Genomic DNA, 17,885 nt, shown 5'->3' with positions numbered 1-17,885 from the left:
TTTTTAACACAAGTATCTGTACTTTTACTCAAGTACGGAAAGTGAGTACTTTTGCCATCTCTGGATAAATCTGATTTGCCTCCAGCAGATTACCTGGGAGTTTATGCATAGTGCTTGTTCTCATGGTGCAGTGCTGTAGTTTAGCTTAAAGCATAAATAAGTGCAAAATATTTCTAGCTGTAGTTGTGTGGGAAGAAGGTGAACTCTAAACCCAATCAACCCTGAGGTATCTGCTGTAAAAAGTATTTCTTAAAAGGTTTATTTCCTGCAGCTGATTGCAGCACCGACCAAAGAAATAAAAACCTAGAGACCTCTGTGTTAGTGTTGAGAAACGCAGCCGAGGGTTCGTTTTCTTTTTTTTTTAATTATTATTTCTTGGTCTCATCTTACATCTCCTACCCTGGTGATAGAGGGAGTCCTCACTATCGACCTCCTCTGCTTCTTTGGTTTCCTCACATCAAACTCATCGTCCTCAAGATCCTAAAAAAGATGAAGCAGAGTTCAGGCCCAGAGTCATTTTTATTCTTCCTCAGTATTTTTAACAGCTGCATAAACCAATTCTTCTCCTGACCTTTAAAAACCAAACTGATTAGCAGCGGCGCTCACCTGTCCCTGCACTGCGTCATCGCTGGCCTCCTGCTCTGACGAGAAGCTCTCATACTCTTCCTCTGAGTAGTTATCTAACAGAGAAAAAAGCAGACAAAGGTTGTTATTGAATTAAAATAAAATCCACATCTATAAGCTAATAGTTGATTTTTCTTTATTGCTTTACAAATTATTTCAAAGGAGCTAAACCAGTCTGACAGCATCATGCTGGTTTTACTCTTTTTTGCATCAGATAACAGAAGGTTAAGCCTACCAGAGCATTTGATCTTCTGTCCTTCCTGCAGGGCGGCCTCCTCGTGGTCTATTGGCTGACTGGACAGAGAAAAGATCCAGATCTCTGCCACTTTGCCCAGCATGTCTTTCTGACTGCTGCAGAGAGGCAGAACCTGACCTCCCTCTGTCGGGTGTTGCATCACCTGGGAGACGCAGGAAAAACTAATTAATGCAGAAGTGGAGGGAAAGTGAAAGGATTTCAAGCTAATTAAAAACCCAGCTACAATTATGATAAAACACTAAGTTGAAAACAACTTGATTAAAACCTTTGAAAAACCATAATGAAGAAAAATATGTGGCCTTTCAGAGCATTAAATGATTTATAAAAAGGAAAATGAGTCAGTTCTCCAGTAATAGAGGTTATATTTGCTGTCCTTTAGAATAGAAAAGCTTATAAAACATATAAAACTCCCATTATTTTAATAGCTTATTTATAGATAGTTCCAGTGTTCCAATAGGAAAGTGTTGCTCTGTGACTAAAAGCACACCTGGGTCACTGTTTTCTGCTACACTGCACAGTTTGAGAGGCGTCATTGGAGCAGGTGCAGGAGATCTGGATGATCTGACAGCAACATAGCAGTAAGATCTCACATTTTCTCATTCATTTCTCCCTTTAGTATTCAGAGAAGCCTCTGAGTCGCACTGCAGCCTCCATAAAAACACAACTTTGCATCTTCAGCTGAAAATTAATGTGTCTCTACGTTGTGGTTCAGTAAAACTCTTTTCTGATTTTTCTTTTTTCAACCCTCACTCAGACTCCACAATGTTTTTTGTTTCTTCTCTCAGCTGCTGCGCCTTAACAAGCCCCACTGAGCTTTGGAAGCCATATGGGATCTCCTTTGTGTATCAGCATCATGTGCAATGAAATCAAGCTTTTTATTTTTGTAATTCATGCTTTTTTAGAGCAGAGCCTACCATATGGCTATTTGATGAGTTTATTGTGTCTAAAAGAGTGAATTTTTAACTTCAGAGCCCACTTTGACTTTTGGATAGAGTCAGACCGGCTGCATCTCCACCAAAACAGTTTCTCGCTAATTGAATTCCAACACCAAAATGATATAAAAATAAAAATTTTCATATTAAAACACAAACGGATTTGAAATGATAACCGAACAGAAAGGCCTATACACCTAGAAAGTGTTATAGTCTTGGTTCTGTTATGTTTACTTTTGAGTATTCTGTTTTACTTTCAACCAGGTTTTCTAGTTTTAGTGGTTTCATTCTTATTTTGTGTTTTCTGGTTATTGTCAGTTTTCAGTTTTTTATTTGTTGCCCTCTGCTGCCCTCTTGTGTTCTCCTTTTTCCCTAGCTCCTTTCCTTGGTTCTGCTCTGTTCACACCTGCTCCCAATCTGCTCAGTAGCCCTCTCTTTGTATCAGTCTCCCATAAATACTCTCTCTGTGCAGTTCTTTAGTGCTGGTTCATCGTCTAACTTCCTCCCACTCCGTCTCTCTGAGCTTTCCTCCTCGTGACAGTATCCCCCCCTGATGTCTCCATGGTTTCTGGTTTGTTTGGACTTTGTTTTTGTTGTTTGTATTTTTGGATTTTGGATAAATGGTTTCCGGTTTGTTTGGACTTTGTTTTCATGCTTGGATTTTTGGATTTTGGATAAATGGTTTCCGGTTTGTTTGGACTTTGTTTTCATGCTTGGATTTTTGGATTTTGGATAAATGGTTTCTGGTTTGTTTGGACTTTGTTTTCATGTTTGGATTTTTGGATTTTGGATTGATGGTTTCCGGTTTGTTTGGACTTTGTTTTCATGTTTGGATTATTGGATTTTGGATAAATGGTTTCTGGTTTGTTTGGACTTTGTTTTTGTTGTTTGGGTTTTTGGATTTTGGATTCATGGTTTCCGGTTTGTTTGGACTTTGTTTTCTTGTTTGGATTTCCTGCCTCTGTGTTCACTTAACCTTTCATTAAACCCACAAGAAAATCACCTCTGACTCCTTGCCTCTGCATTTGGGTCAACAAACCACAACCAAATCCTGACAGGAAGCTGACTTGTTGTCTTAAAATCTTAGAAGATGGTACCCTGGATAATGTTGGTACCTTTAGGGCTAAAGAGCATTCTTCAGTCTTATTTGGGTCGGTTTTTCTTGCACTGTGAGAATCTAGAAAGCCAGCAGTCTTTAAAAAACAAGGAACTTCAGGCAAAGTCTTGCGTTATTTGTCAAAATGCAGTTGGAGCTTCCAGCACTCATTAAATGTTCCAAATCTTTGACACTAACAGCCTGTTAGAGCTGAAACACCTCTCTGCTCCCCCCTGACTGGGCTCTACCAAACACAACCTGCAGCAGAGGAGCATTGCTGCCCTTTTATCTCCTCCATTCACACACACATACCTACTTCCACTCTCTAGTGGCTCCAGAATACTTAAATATGCAGTAAATGACTTAAACACCATTAAGTGCTACTTGCAGTGTTGTTCCACTATACCTCTGCCATATCAATGGATCCCATGGCCAAAGTCTTGTAGCCTAAAATAGTCCGGTTCTTGTACCTTTTCCGTCTTTGGAGCATTATCTGCAGCTTGTTGCCTTCTCTTTTCAAGAAGTGTGGATACTGACAGAGAACAGGAACAAGGAAAAAATGCAACAATGACCATTAAAATGTGACTTTTAAATCAAAATATATATGTTTCTGTTGCAAATAAACAGGAATAAATGTCATTTTTCCAAAACAAATAAGTTCAATGACTTAAAATCAATCAACAATAAACAATTAATTTTTACCACTTGCCAAAGATCTGAAGATTCTGCTTGAAACGTCATAGCTGTGTTTAGCTGTTTATATAAAGTAACTGAATCAGGACTTTCCTCCGCTTTACGTACAAATATCATCCAGTTTTTCAGATGCCATATTTTTGGGTCAATGACCCACAAGCTTCTGTTCTTTATAAGCTTCCAGCCTTTCTGAATGAGGACGAGTTGTCGTGTATAAAATAAATGCATCAGTCATGAAAGGAAAAATCTGAAAACCTGCCAGTTGTAAGTCTGCAGAGACTTTGCATGGATCACATCCAATAACAGCGATTTTCTCTGCATGATTTAAATCGGAATGATCAATTCAGATCAGAGGAGAAGTGCCAGAGAGCTAAGCTAAGTGTTTGGTGCTCATTACGGCGATGGTGAGGTGGAATCGTCCCAACGTCACGCTTCTGAAAAGTATCTATGTATCGCTAACTGTGATTGAAATTGATCTCTGTCTCTGCTGTCTGCGGAGGCATCATTAGACAGATTGATCCCAATCATGGTAATCCTACCTACATCTGCTGCCTTTAATGACTTAAAATTATTAAAGTTTAATTCTGATTTTGAGGCGTCAATAAAGAAGAGTAATTAATGTGTGCAGCTTTTGAGTAAAGAAAGAACTTGGTGAATATTGGTAAAAGAGAAAAGGTTGAAACCAAAGTCTACAAGTAATTCTGTATTTCTCCTAGTGGACAATTAAGAGCAAGTCTAATAAGTTTAAAACTGGATGTGACCAAATCAAAAATTCTTGACGTTGCTCAAACCTCATTACACAAGTACGTTTTTTTTGTCCTTGACTAGTATGCACCCGGTAAGTACATACAAAGAGTTCTGACTGTCACGGCGAAGAAATTACAGGCGCCATCTTGGGGAGGTCCACCTGCTACCCTAACCTGCTGGTTTAAGCAGAACAGAAAAAGGATGCCTCAGCACTGTGCGGCATATTTTTATTTTAATCAGCCGACTGTTGACATCAGACCTTAAGGAACAACTTTGTAAAGGCATCAGAGCTTTGTAATATATATATATATATATATATATATATATATATATATATATATATATATATATATATAAAGAGAGAGAGAGAGAGATATGTGTATATATATATATATTTGTGATATTTTTACATACCTCTATAAATGAGTAGTAATGTGCTTTGCAACATACATACATCCTATCAGAATACTCTATTACTCTTAACAGCGCTAAGAATATTTAAATACACTGAACAATTTGTTTGTTTCAGCCAAAAGAATGAAAAATAAATGTGAAAATTAGTTAAATATTCTATTGCTGATTAAAACTGGTTCTGTGCCTGCTCAACACATTACATTACCCCAAGATGGCGCCACCAAATCAGCGCCCTTAGGTGAAAGCGGTCCATGCGGGGTCTACTCTTATACGTATGTCTATGGTACAGCAGATAGTCAGTACTTGTTCTTTAGAAAGCTGAATGTAAAATAGATTCTGAATGAGAAGTCAGTTTCTCTTGGAGGCCCCCTGCTGGGCTGGAGGTCATAAGTACATGTAGATTCTGCTTAAACATTCTCTTGAGGAATTGATCATATAAGCTTGTTGCAATCTCTGTTATTATGTATGAATCTAAAGCAGAAAACTATAGTGAAGAAATCACGGCACTGGTTTCTATAGAGAAGGACCAGTGTAAAGCATTTACTACGTTTTCTTTGATCAAAATATTACATATAAGGCCTGAGATGAATAGGTACAGAAATCTACCACAATTTTCCAAACATCAACATGGTGCCATCATGGTGGCTTTTGTTTAGCTTTACCTGTAGAGAGAAGGTGAGAGCTAGATCGGTCTCCACTGATCCACTAGGGGGCAGCACGATCTCATGGGACCTCAAAATGCGTTTGGAGCCCTGTGAGAGAAAACATCTGGTCTTAAAGAATGTACACAACCCTGCTGGAGGTAGTTTGATACAAAACTAGAAATGAAATGTTTACAGGGAATTTTATCGGAGGGTGCTGGAAAGCAAAGCGTACCTGAATTTTGACTGCAATGACCACAGAAATCAGCTCCTTATCAAGCTCCTTCATCACCACCAGCTTTTTAAGAGTAAGACTGCACAGCCTGCAGAGAGACACACACGGACAAACAAACAAAAATGGTTAGCATGGTTAGTAAGTGTCTTTTCATACGCATAAACAGGTGAGTCATCCACACCAAGTCAGTCTGAGTGTTTATCAAACAGAGAGAAGAACGCTTTACAGAGAAGATGCAACACCAGCAGAACACTGTGGTGTCCTCCAAGGAGAAAACCCATTTATCTCCTTAGTCATTAGAAAATGCCACTTCCACACAATCAAGTTTGCAGAATAAGTACAAACTCCACCTCAGAGAAGCTAAAGTTCTTGGAGCATCTAGAGAATTTAACCTGCTTTTGAGCTATAATGTAATATATGGCAAAACCTTTGCTCACATACGTGTTTCTCATGACAAAGACAAAGGATTACACTGAGCTAAGAAGAAAAGCATGAAACTCAGAGGACTTTGAAGGAACAAGAAAAGGTTTGTCAAAACATTGACTGATGAACTTATCTTGACATAGTTTGAGCTGTTCTTAATATTTATACGACCTGTTCTGCTACGTTAAGTGTTTCATTCAAGCTGTGCTCTATTGTTTCCTTCTGAGCTGCTTTCATTCATCTCAAGGTTCCAGAACTTGAATAACCAATAACAGATGAAAAATAAAATTGAGCTGAAAAGCAGATAAACACTGAGTCACACATTCATAAATGTAGAAGAAACTACTGAAGGCCTATGGAGCCTTGGAAGAGACCCTGTTCTTTTGAAAAGCAAAGGATCCTCATAGATCAGTATTTCTGATCATGGTCTCTATAGATTCAGAACAAAATGAGGGGAATAGCTTAGATGGCAGTGAAGAGGAAGATATCAGAGGTCTATGTGGAGAGAAAGAGTGAGAAGACGTTTGACGGTGGAAAGACGAGGAGTGTTACTGGAAAGAACAGAAAAAAGAGAAATTAAGCAACAGATAGCAAAGAGAATGCAGAAAGGAATTATGTCGATCCAAATATTACATCCTTGATTTTAGCATTAAGATTTGAAGAAGATGAAGGAATAAAAATAATTGACCCAATTAAGTGAACAAAAATACTTAAAGTGCAAGTTTGAGATATCAAAAGATACTGAGAGATGGGAAAATGCTGATTGGTTGAAACATAGAAACTCAGGTGGACAAAGCGCAAAAAACTAACAAAACATAAAGTTAAAACAGTTGAGGCAAGGGATAACCATTGGTAGCATGGGTGTCGTTTCAGGTTTACCTCTAAATTGGACTTGACTTAAACCAAAGCAAAGAAATAGAGAAGAAAAAGAAGCCAGAAGACTGACTAGAGGAGAAAGAAGAAACTGAAACCGTGTTACTGGAGTTTGAAGCAAAAGAAATGCCAAGAGATGTTTTCTTTGGTCTGATAAGGTACAGGGTTAGTGTAGTTTGTCTCTCCCTTCACCACCAGGCGGCGCCCTGTCCTCGTTGGTCCTCCCTGCACACCTGCGTCTCGGTTCATTATCAGGAGGAGTACTTAAGCAGTGGACTGTCACTACCTCGGGGTCAGAGTGTTTGCCAGTTTTGGGTACTCTAGCCAAGCTGAGTTTAGCTGAGTTCTAACTGAGTCTTTGTTTCACTGAGCCTAACCTTGTTTTTGTCTTTGCCTTTTTGGCAGGAACTCATCCTGCAAACTGGATTTTTGGCCTTCTTCCCCTGGAAGGATTGTTTGAGTCTCACACTGAGCAGCGGATTAATCTCCACAAGTTACGTTCAAGTTCTCCTGGATTTCCGAGTGACAGTCCGCTCTATAGCTCCTCCAGGTCCAACGAAGGTCTACCTGTCCGCTCTCCGAGTCCCCTCTTCACTAGGTCAACCCACACAGACTGGATTCGAAGTGAGAGAAAAACCCTCCCAAACGTGAGTCCCTCACTAGGATTATCCTTACGGCATCCAAGATTCCCACGGTACCTGAACTCACCTCTGTGAACTTCCCTCCTCCCTTCCATCCAACCCCTCAACCCTTACCACTATAAACCTGTTCAAACTCTTGTCTTGCTCTCTGAGTGGTTCTCTGCATTTTGGGTCAGATCCTTAAATAAATCATGACACTGTCAGGAATTTGGACATGTTGATAAAATGTGTAAAGAAAAAGGAGATGTGGTTGCTGTTCTGAAAATACCAGGTCTATGGAAAGTGTATAAAGGTTAAACAGAATGTAACACATGCTAAGGCTGTAAAAATGGTTGAGCAAGGCAATGAGAGTCCTATGATGGGGAGAAAACATTAAACCAAAAAGCTATAGACATGGTAAAAAGAAAAAAGAGAGATGATAGACACATTTAATAATAAATACAACATCAAATGTAGCAGTATTATTTATATTCTACCATATTATTTGTTAGATATTTTAAGTAAAAGAACATTTTTATTTTAGCTTCAGTGCACATTAGATGGAGGCCAATAATTCTTTAATGCCATCAATCATTCAAACTTTGTTTCCTGAAGCAGCAACTGAACCACATCCTCACAGCCACAAACTCTCAACATGTTTCGCTGTAATTAAAATGTTCCCCTCAGCGAGATTCTTGAAGTTAGACAGATATTAATCCAATCGGGGGGAAAGAAGGGAAACCTGACAGAGCGTACAGCAGCATTTCTACACCCGTTCTCGTTAGTTTGACTTCTATATAATTTATTTCATTGGGACTTTCTATGATAGATCAACATAGAGCAGTTATGCAGATATTAAAATGAATGTATTCCTAGTGTAAATCTAGCTATTCTATGAAGAGAGCCACGCAGCGCACAGTAGACAGGTCACACAAAAAGCTGAAATAAATGTAAAAGTTGAGTTTTATACCATTAGTCTATCCCAGGCTTTGTTCCTGTCATTGGGGACTGTTTATTCTACAAAGTTAACATATTGGGATGTGTGAATGAATGATTCAAAGTATAAACTAGGGCTGCAACTAACAATTATTTTGCAAATCAATTAATTCAATTTCAATTCTGTTTATTTCTATAGCGCCAATTCAAAACATGTCATCTCGAGGCACTTTCCAGTTCACCAGATCATCCAGTCAGATTGATTCAAAGTTTTCTATCTAAGGAAAACCAGCTGATTGCATCGACTCATTGACTCTTCAGCAATCCCTCACAATAAGCATGCTTGTAGCGACAGTGGAGAGGAAAAACTCCCTTTGAACAGGAAGAAACCTCCAGCAGAACCAGGCTCAGTGTGAGCGGCCATCTGCTGAGGCCCACTGGGGTTCAAGGAGACAGAAGCAGACATAGAAAAAGAAGCATAGATACAAAAGGCAACTGTCAACCAGCTCCACAGGTGGCCCCGTCCAGGAAACACACAGCCAGGCAGACGAGCTCCGAGCCAGCTCCCATGTCAGAGGATGAAGAGAGCACATCCAGTTAGTCACAGTCAGAGAAACAGGACTACACTGGAAAACAGGCCAAGCTCCAACATCTAGAAACAAAGGTGTTGATGGCAGCAGCACAGCTGATATTTCTCTCCAGGATGGAGTCACAGCCAAACAGCAAAGCTGCTCGGCAGATTAAAACAATTAATCTGTCGATCATTTTTTTCGGATAGCAAAAGGCTACTAAAAAAAGATTTTTTATTGAATTAAACCAGGTAAAACTAAAACTTTTCCACTTGAGAAGTTAGAGCGTATAGTCAGGCGAGAAAGATTTTTTTTATTCTAAATGCAAAATGTTTACATATTTTATTTACAATTTTGGTATAATAACTACTCTAAGTGGGTTGAGTTGTCAGCTAAAGGCATGTTTAACAGTCTGTATCCTCCAGTTAACGATTCATCGATTACTAAATTAGTTGCTGATTATTTCAATAATCGATTAATCACGATTAATTCAATTAATTATTTCAGCCCTAGTCTAAACCAAAGTCTAATTTAAATCCTGCATCCAAAGCTTAACGGTCATGGATGCTTTAAATTCAATCAGATCAAACTTGAACTATTTTACAAGGAAATAAAAAAGCAGGCAAACCAAATGAAGTTCAGATAAACAAAGATGGTTGACATACCTCAAACGAGAAGCAGCCAAATGTTAGAAATGCAATACCCAGTTTTTATATTTTTATTTATAAAAAACATGTTAAAAAGCATCATAATTTTGCCTTGGACCCTAACATGAAATCCTGATAAAAGATGAGAAGGTTTTTAGTTGCAAACAGTGACTGTGAAGCAGGATGGTGAACTGATGGCGAACCAATGCAGGGATTGTTAGCGTAGCGTTACTATGTGTGTGTCGGGGTACTTTAACAAGCTGGTCACGATGTTGGAAACTCTTCCCTGCATTAGGGGGGCTTTCTCTGTGTCTTTGACTAAATCCAGAGACCAGCAGCACAGAAAAGGCTGAGCCTATTCATCATGCAGGTCTCCTTTAACAGCCAAATGAAACTAATGACAGCGTGGTTGTTTTGAATGACATCATGGTAACAATAACCCAGCATTAAATGTCATCCAGAGCTTCATGCTCACATGGTGACAGAGGGGGGCTGAAACTTTTACCGTACAGAAAATAAGAGAGAAATGTGCTGAGGGGAAAATGTGAACCAAAAATGAGCACATTCACTGTGGTTAGGACCTGAACATACATGGAACCTCGTTCCTCTGCAGCTCTGCTATTTTCAGCAAAGGAAACTGATAGGTGAGGCGAGGAGAAAAAGAAAAAGTAGCAGATTCATTAGAAAAGACCTTTATTTAAAGAAAAAAACACTGCTGAGTACCGTGATCATAACAGTGAAGCTCTGCAGCTGAGAGGGGAGGGGTCTGAATCAGTGTTTGAATGATGGAGGGGGGGGGTATGATGACAATGGATCCATGGAAAAATCCAGGCAGAAAATGCACAAAGGACAAACAAAAGCCTACAATGTTCCTAAGCTTCTCACACCTAGACGTTCATCATTATCCTGATTGTTGTGAATTTTTCCCTGTGAACCCCCATCCCACCTCTTCATCTATCTCTATACGGTAACCAGGGGCAAAGGCAGTCAAATGACGGCCGATGTCCTGGGTAGGGCTGGGCTTTATGCATTTTAAAGCTTATCAATATGGGAATACTGTGATAACAATAAAACTCAGAATTAAAACACTATTCATTCATTCTTTGAAGTCATTCCTAGATAACTGTACAGCTGTTATTGCCTGCAACAGCAATCAAAGCTCCATCCATTTTCTATCACACCTATCCCTGCTGGGGGTCATGAGGGCTGCTGGTGCCTATCTCCAGCTGTCAGCAGGCGAGAGGCGGGGTCCACCCTGGACAGGTCGCCCGTCCATCGCAGGGCAACACAGAGACACACAAGACAAACAACCATTCACACACACTCACACCTAAGGAGAATGTAGAGAAGCCAATGAACCCAACAGTCATGTTTTTAGACTGTGGGAGGAAGCCAGAGTACCCAGAGAGAGCCCAGGCATGCAGAGGCAGAACATGCAAACTCCATGCAGAAAGACCCCGGGCCGGGAATCAAACCCGGAACCTTCTTGCTGCAATGTGCTGTTCCACTGTGCAGCCCCAATCAAAGCTCCAAAATAACAAATACTACTCAGAGGAAAAAATGCATGCATTTAAAATAAGCTTCTTCACGATACTAGTTACATAAAGACGTGTGATTTTTATCACTTAATATAGTAACCACATTTTTTCATGTTCTTTGATCCTGCCAAAGCTTCAATGGAAAAAAATAAAGAAAAATGAGAAATATATTTAAAATATCATAATTCACCCACTTTTTTTATAGTTGCTAAGTGTTATTTATTGTTTAGATGATGCATCATAGTTGTTATCGTGGCTAGAAATGTGTCATGATGATAAACGATACAATAAAGGCCCACCCCTAGTTCTGGGATACATTTATCCCAGAAAATGGAGGAAAATTACATTTCTATGAATATTTTACAATATTTATATTAACTAAAAGTCAGGCATCTTAAAGGAAACAAATTATTTATAAAATACGGAAAGGGCATCTATTTTGGCAATTTATTTATATACAGTCACATGTTGTTCCTGCCCAAAATGCATCAAAGGAGTAGAAGCTCAAACAGCAGCTTGGACTCAAAAGGCAATGATTACATCTCAGGACACTGATGCTGCTGCTGGTTTACCAATTTAATCTGTGCTCCTCTGACATAGAGGACATATAGGAGTCACTGAAGTCCCATTTAAATTACCCTTTTGAGACCCCGTGGCAAATGGACCGTGCCAGACGCCCCCTAAACCGTGCTAAATAAACCCAGCACTAGTTCAACAGTACGGCTCGGAACGGTTCAGTTGTAGCTCGGTTCTCTGAAAACAAAGAGCGCATCAGCAGACCTCTCCTATTTACAGTCAGCTGATACATTTCATGGGTTTTCCTTTGTGTCCGGCATTGCAATTCACAGAACCTCTTCTTCTTCTCGGCCTATTAACAATAAATGGCATCAAAACAGCGTGGTGCATCCTAAGATGATGCTGAGACCGAGGCTTTCATTGAAATTTGGGCGGAGCAGACTATCCAGGCACATACAGCAAGTTCCTGAATATTACGGCCACTGCCATTTTTGTTTGCGTGATTACCGCCTTGAGAGCTTTAGTGTCGGGGACCGCCGATAGGAGGCGAGGAACCGTGCTAGTGTGATGTATAAATGTTGTAAGAACCAGGCTCGGCAAGGTTAACTGATCCAACCTCGGTCCGAACTCGGCACGGATCGGTTTCAGAGGGGTAGTGTAAATGGGGCATAGAGCACCTTTATTTGCTCTAGAACAAAAACCCAAAGGGAACACTTTAATGAGGTGTGTTGCATTCATATGTTCTCTTGCAGTAAGACAGATTTTTAGTGAAGTGGATGAAGAAAAAAAAAATTCAATATGAACCTAGACTGGAACAAATTATTATCAAAACAAAAGCTGTGTTTAATGCAGATTATATTTAAGGCACCTTACAACTTTGGACAACATTTGGTAATTAATATTCTTCCTACCTCATGGACATATGTGCTCAACTCAAACAGAGCTTATAAGAAACTTAAGTTTCAAGGTGTATTTGAAGTTAAAATCCAGGAGAAAACATCCATGTACATCTTTACTACGTCCTTTACTGCTCAGATCAGTGTTATCTAAACGTTGAGGAACATAGTCTTAATTTGCCTTTTTGAAAGTAGTCACAGGCTTAGATCGACAAAATAATTAAACTGCAAAATTCTGTTTACCTTTTTAGCTCAACATTAAAGATGTGATGTCAATGAAAGAGAGAAGAAAAGAACAAACTACTGAGCATCTGGAAAAAAAATGGTCTCAGACATTTGAATTGATAAAGAAAAGTGTTCAGTATTTTAATATTTTGGGTTGAAGTTTTTCTTTATTGTCAGTCTAGCAGGTTTTTACTCTACTCCCAGCAAAAACAAGGAAATATTTCCTCAAGAAGATCCATTCCGTTTTAAACCAGTTTTAACGGATAGATTTGTCTCCTTGGTAAAAAGTTGGATTCATTTGATGCCACTGAATATAACATACAGCTAATTTTTTCCAATTAAGAACATTTATATTTGTCACTGAACATCTTATGCTAAAAAAAACAATACAAAGAGTCGCTTTTTTGCAAGGCGGCCAAAGTTGCACAATCTTTCTAATTTCTCTGCAAAAACTTGTGTTTGCTCCTTCAGATAAATCACAGCATGTCAAATGCTGCATGTTTAAGAGTGAAATTAAAATTCAGATAAGAATCAACAAGGATTCAGGATAATTGGAGCCACGCTTAGATTAACTGGCTTCATTCAGCCTAAATGTTACGAGTAATTTCCTTTACATCAGAGTCACATCAGGAACAGTTAGTTTACTAAAAACAGTTAACATGCTGCTGGTAAACACAGCAGTTTCCTGGACTATAATAATCCCAAAGGTAATGTTTTTTAAAGTCTAAGAAGTTCCTCTATTCCTTTCTTGCAATAGAAGTTTAGAAACGACAGTTTTCTCTTTCAGCTCTGCAAATGAAGGTCTCCTTGTTTCCATTACCCAACATCTGTGCTTACCAACTCACGCATTCCCAAACAGATGCTGTTCTGACAATACGGCACAGAAATCAGTTTCCGTCTCTGTCCCCTTGTTGCCACCCAAGAGGCTCGGCTAAAACACAAGGCCTGGAGTCAGGGGCAGAGCCGATCCGTGGTCTGGTGGCCAGCTCAGCACAGATGCTCTGCAGCTAACGAGCAGAAAGTCTCACAAAGTGGTGCAAAACACTTCATCTGCCATAAACAACACAATCAACATGAACTTGTTTTGGTGTCATTTCATGAGAGACACAGAAAAAATGTAAACGCACAAAACCAAAGCTTATCATCAGGACTGCACACAGGGACCTTAAGATGGGGCCAGCCCATTTATGTGTAAAATCTTTTATTTCTGCTGCATGTTCTCTCAATAATCATCATAGGCAGGTTAAATCTTGATTATTTGCATCCTGCATTTTTTTTCCTGTAAGAAGTCCCTTTTTCCAAATGTCAGAACTCACCTTCTAATTATTGGCAGCAGGTTCATAGAAAACTACAATAAACTTTTACTTTATACCATATTAGGTCTTTAAGGATAAAAAACACTAATAAAAGTTTAAAGGTATTTTTCAGCTTCATAAATATCTAATAAAACTGTCACAAGACTAACTACTATCAGAACAAAAAAAAGACAATGAAATATAGCAGATCAGTCTTTTACTTGTCAAGAATGAGGCTGAAATACTGACTCTGATTTATTATGGGCTGTTATATATCATCAGATTTACTCAACTCCAATTTATGGACAAAAAATTCAAAATTACCGATTTTTTTATTGAAAAAACAAACAAAAAAAATCTACATTTCTGATCAAAAATGGAAAATATTTAGTTATCAAAAGATGCCACTTTGATAACATGATGCCAATCCTCTTAAATAAGTTATTTTTCAAATGTCAAACATAACATTTAATGTATTAAAAAATAGAACCTTTAGGCTACTATTAGTAATGAAATCAATCCAAATCTAAGCATGGATTTTGTTTTGTAAAGACATGATTTTTAAAATCCACTGCTGCCCAAGTTTAACCTCAGGTTTTCGTAGCTGTTTCTTATGGCGCCATTTTAGACCTTAAATTTGATGTCTGAAGGTAAAAGATTAATCACTTTTTTGATTGATCTAATCTAAAGTATCAAACCAAAGCAGGTGATTCCTGATCAAGTCCCAGTAAAGCCTTTTTCTCTCATATCAGTTAAAAACAATGAACTCCTCATCGATCTAAGAGGGATCAGAAAGATCATTTATACAAAATATACAAAAAAGTTTGTTTTATAAAAACTTTTATCAAGTTATAAATAAGGAAATGATGTATTAGCATTCCCACTAGTTCTATTACAGTGTCAGGAATCCAGTTTGTGTTTGTCTCTCCCTCCACCACCAGGTGGCGCCCTGTCATTGTTGGTCCTCCCTGCACACCTGCGGCTCTTTGGATCATTATCTGGAGGAGTACATAAGCAGTGGACTGTCACTACCTCGAGGCCAGAGTGTTTGCCAGTTTTGGGAACTCTAGCCATGCTTAGATTAGCAGAGTCTAACCTGAGTCTTTGTTTCTCTGAGACTAACCTTGTTTTTGTCTTTGCCTTTAGCAGGAAGTCCTCCTGCGTACTGGATGTTTGGCCTTCTTCCCCTGGAAGGATTGTTTACTGAGTTCACACTGAGCAGGGGAGAAACCTCCACATGTGCAGTTCAAGTCCCTCGCGGAAATCCAAGTGACATTCCGCTCCATTGCTTCTCCGGGTCCTAAGTATGTCTACCAGTCCACTCTTCAACAAGTCCCTTCCTCTCAGGATCAACCCACACATTCTGGATTCAAAGTGAGAGAAGAACCCCCCCAAACGTGAGTTCCTCACTAGCATCATCCTTAGGGCCTTCAAGATTCCTACGGTCCCTGAACTAACCATTGTGAAATCCTCTCCAGACTTTTTTAGTTCCTGTTCACCAGCTTTCTGAGTTCCAGATCTACCTCCTTCAACCCTACTTCAATAAACCCGTTAAACCGTTGCCTTGCTCTCTGAGTGCTTCTCTGCATCTTTGGGTCAGACCTTTAAACACACCAGGACATACAGTATGTATCTGCGTGTTTTCACATTGGTTTATCTAATAGATGTATATTTATCAATCTATTCTCAATTATGAACAAGATGCGTCTCCTTGATTTGGTGCTTTTTAGAATTTTTTTATGCTTTGCCCATGAGCTGTGCTAAAACAGAAAGCAATAAATGATTAATAAACACGTACTATAGATTTGATCGATCTTAAAATTAAAATATAAACTAAAAAAAAAAGGATAATCACTTAGAATTATTTTAAAGGGGTATATAGAATAACTGCCATTGGTTATTTCATATAATAGGAAATATTGAAAAAAATGGACCCAGATTAAAGGTTTTTCAGGGTAGAAATACTTTGCTGGTAGAAAATATTATTTTGTCTTTCCATATTGTGGGGAGCAGCTTCGTTTTCAGTCTGAGCAGTGGTTAAGTTGGCTTCCTGCCATCAATACTTCCTCCCATCACTAACAGAATGGGCTGTCTGCCTGCAGGTAAGACTCATCGCTTCACTCTGCTCTGTTTAAAAAGCAGTTTGGGTCCCGGCAGGTGATTCATTTCTGTCCGTCTGTCTTGGAGGATTCAGTCGACAGAAGGAACAAATTAAGCAGGAATGTCATTTTTCTAACTGGGATGAAGAAATCTAATTTTATTGGTAAGTAAAGATAAAAGCTAATTAGAAAAGCATCATTTGTGATCAGAGAATGACAGAAAAAAAAGCAACTCAGCAGAAGCTTCCTTATATAAGGCATAAATAGATTAATTCAGAGGCTTGGGCCATAAGGCAGAGGATTTATTCTTCTGTATCCCTCCTTTTATATTGATGAGATGCCACAGGGAGTCAGCAGAGACAGCAGATCCTTCAGTGCAAAAGAAAAAAGTATCAGTGCCGCCTTATGAGAAAAATATTCAGGTTTCTGGAACTTTTAATCTGTGGAGAAAATCCCATTTCTGAATGTGTTCGCATGAAATTGGATTTGAAAATAAAAAACTTTCAATGTTCAACAACCACTTCTCATGCCACCCTCAGAGTGATATGCAACAGATTATTCTCCTCCATCTGTTTCTGAAGGCTGTGGGTGAAATGGAGAGATTTTTCACACAGGCCCAACATGGCAACCATTCATTAGAGGATGTAAAACTAATGAGCTCACCTTTAGCAACAGCAGACCAAACATTCCCACACATGAAATATTTCAGAGCCACATTTGACTGCAGCTCAAAACTAGACTTCCTTCTTCTGCAGCATCATCTTTCCCTCAATCATTCCTGCATAAATAGAAGTGAACATGTTGAAGTCAGAAGTGTGCCATCCACCTCTTGGATTCATCTTGGATAGAAAGCCTCTGGCACTATGTCAACATATTCTTAGTTTGGGTTAGACCTGGATTTTAACTGGGGCATTCTTACATAAAGATGCTTTGTTTTAAATCATTCATCAAGTTTAGAGCTGTTTCCTGTATTAGAGGTAGATTTCTTGCATTTCAGTCCCTCCATCTTCCCTATCAGAGCTGAGCTGCTTCTCTGTTCGCTCTGAAGCAATGAGGATGGTGTCACTAGGATAACCTGCAGTGCTTGTGCTGGCAGATCACCTAAAAGGGTCCATTTTGGTATCATCTGAATAGAGCACCGTCCTCCATCTTTGCTTCATGGCTGGTAGCGAAATGACAAGAATCATCCCTCCTGAGCAGCGTTTCTTTGCAGCTCCTCTAGAGTCTCCACAGACCTCTTGGCACTTCTCGTATCAATCATTATGGACCTGTCAGTTTCATTGGATGTTCATCTGTTTAGGGGTTTGCAGTTGTGCCAAACTCTTTCCATTTTTGAAAGGTGATGCTGTTAACATTAACAGACCATTTGAGGCTTTAGTATAGATTTTGATCTGAAACAGAATTACAAGCTAATTGGTTCTACTAATTAGGCGACTTCTATAAAGCTTCTAGTTAGAGTGGCTCAGGTTATCCTGATCTATCTCTATAGTTCTGCTGCTATAGGCTTAGACTGCTGGAGGACATAGGGACCCCTTTTTCATCATTCTGCTTCATTCTATCTCTATTCTCCCACTCTGCAGAATCTGGTAGTTCAATTTGGGTAACTTTAG

At 39.1% G+C, this 17,885-nt stretch overlaps 1 protein-coding gene across 8 annotated transcripts in view; it reads right to left on the bottom strand.

Moving 5' to 3' along the window:
- The window catches only part of pacs2 (phosphofurin acidic cluster sorting protein 2), a 94,621-nt gene that overhangs the window by 28,944 nt on the left and 47,792 nt on the right, over positions 1-17,885 (bottom strand). For 4 of the 8 annotated variants that reach the window (XM_015385324.1, XM_015385325.1, XM_015385328.1 and 1 more), the window contains exons 2-7: positions 5,639-5,726; positions 5,425-5,514; positions 3,315-3,440; positions 860-1,022; positions 607-680; positions 391-480 (exon numbers count right to left, since the gene is read on the bottom strand). In XM_015385324.1, coding sequence (XP_015240810.1) covers positions 391-480; positions 607-680; positions 860-1,022; positions 3,315-3,440; positions 5,425-5,514; positions 5,639-5,726 — 631 coding nt within the window. The remainder of the gene's footprint in view (positions 1-390; positions 481-606; positions 681-859; positions 1,023-3,314; positions 3,441-5,424; positions 5,515-5,638; positions 5,727-17,885) is intronic. The other 4 variants (XM_015385326.1, XM_015385331.1, XM_015385330.1 and 1 more) reach the window with 1 other exon arrangement.

Source organism: Cyprinodon variegatus, unplaced genomic scaffold, assembly GCF_000732505.1.
Source record: "Cyprinodon variegatus isolate N-32 unplaced genomic scaffold, C_variegatus-1.0 Scaffold336, whole genome shotgun sequence".
NCBI classification, from domain to species: Eukaryota; Metazoa; Chordata; class Actinopteri; order Cyprinodontiformes; family Cyprinodontidae; genus Cyprinodon; species Cyprinodon variegatus.
The sequence above is the reverse complement of the archived record's forward strand: the minus strand, read 5'-3'. Positions and strand labels throughout refer to the sequence as shown.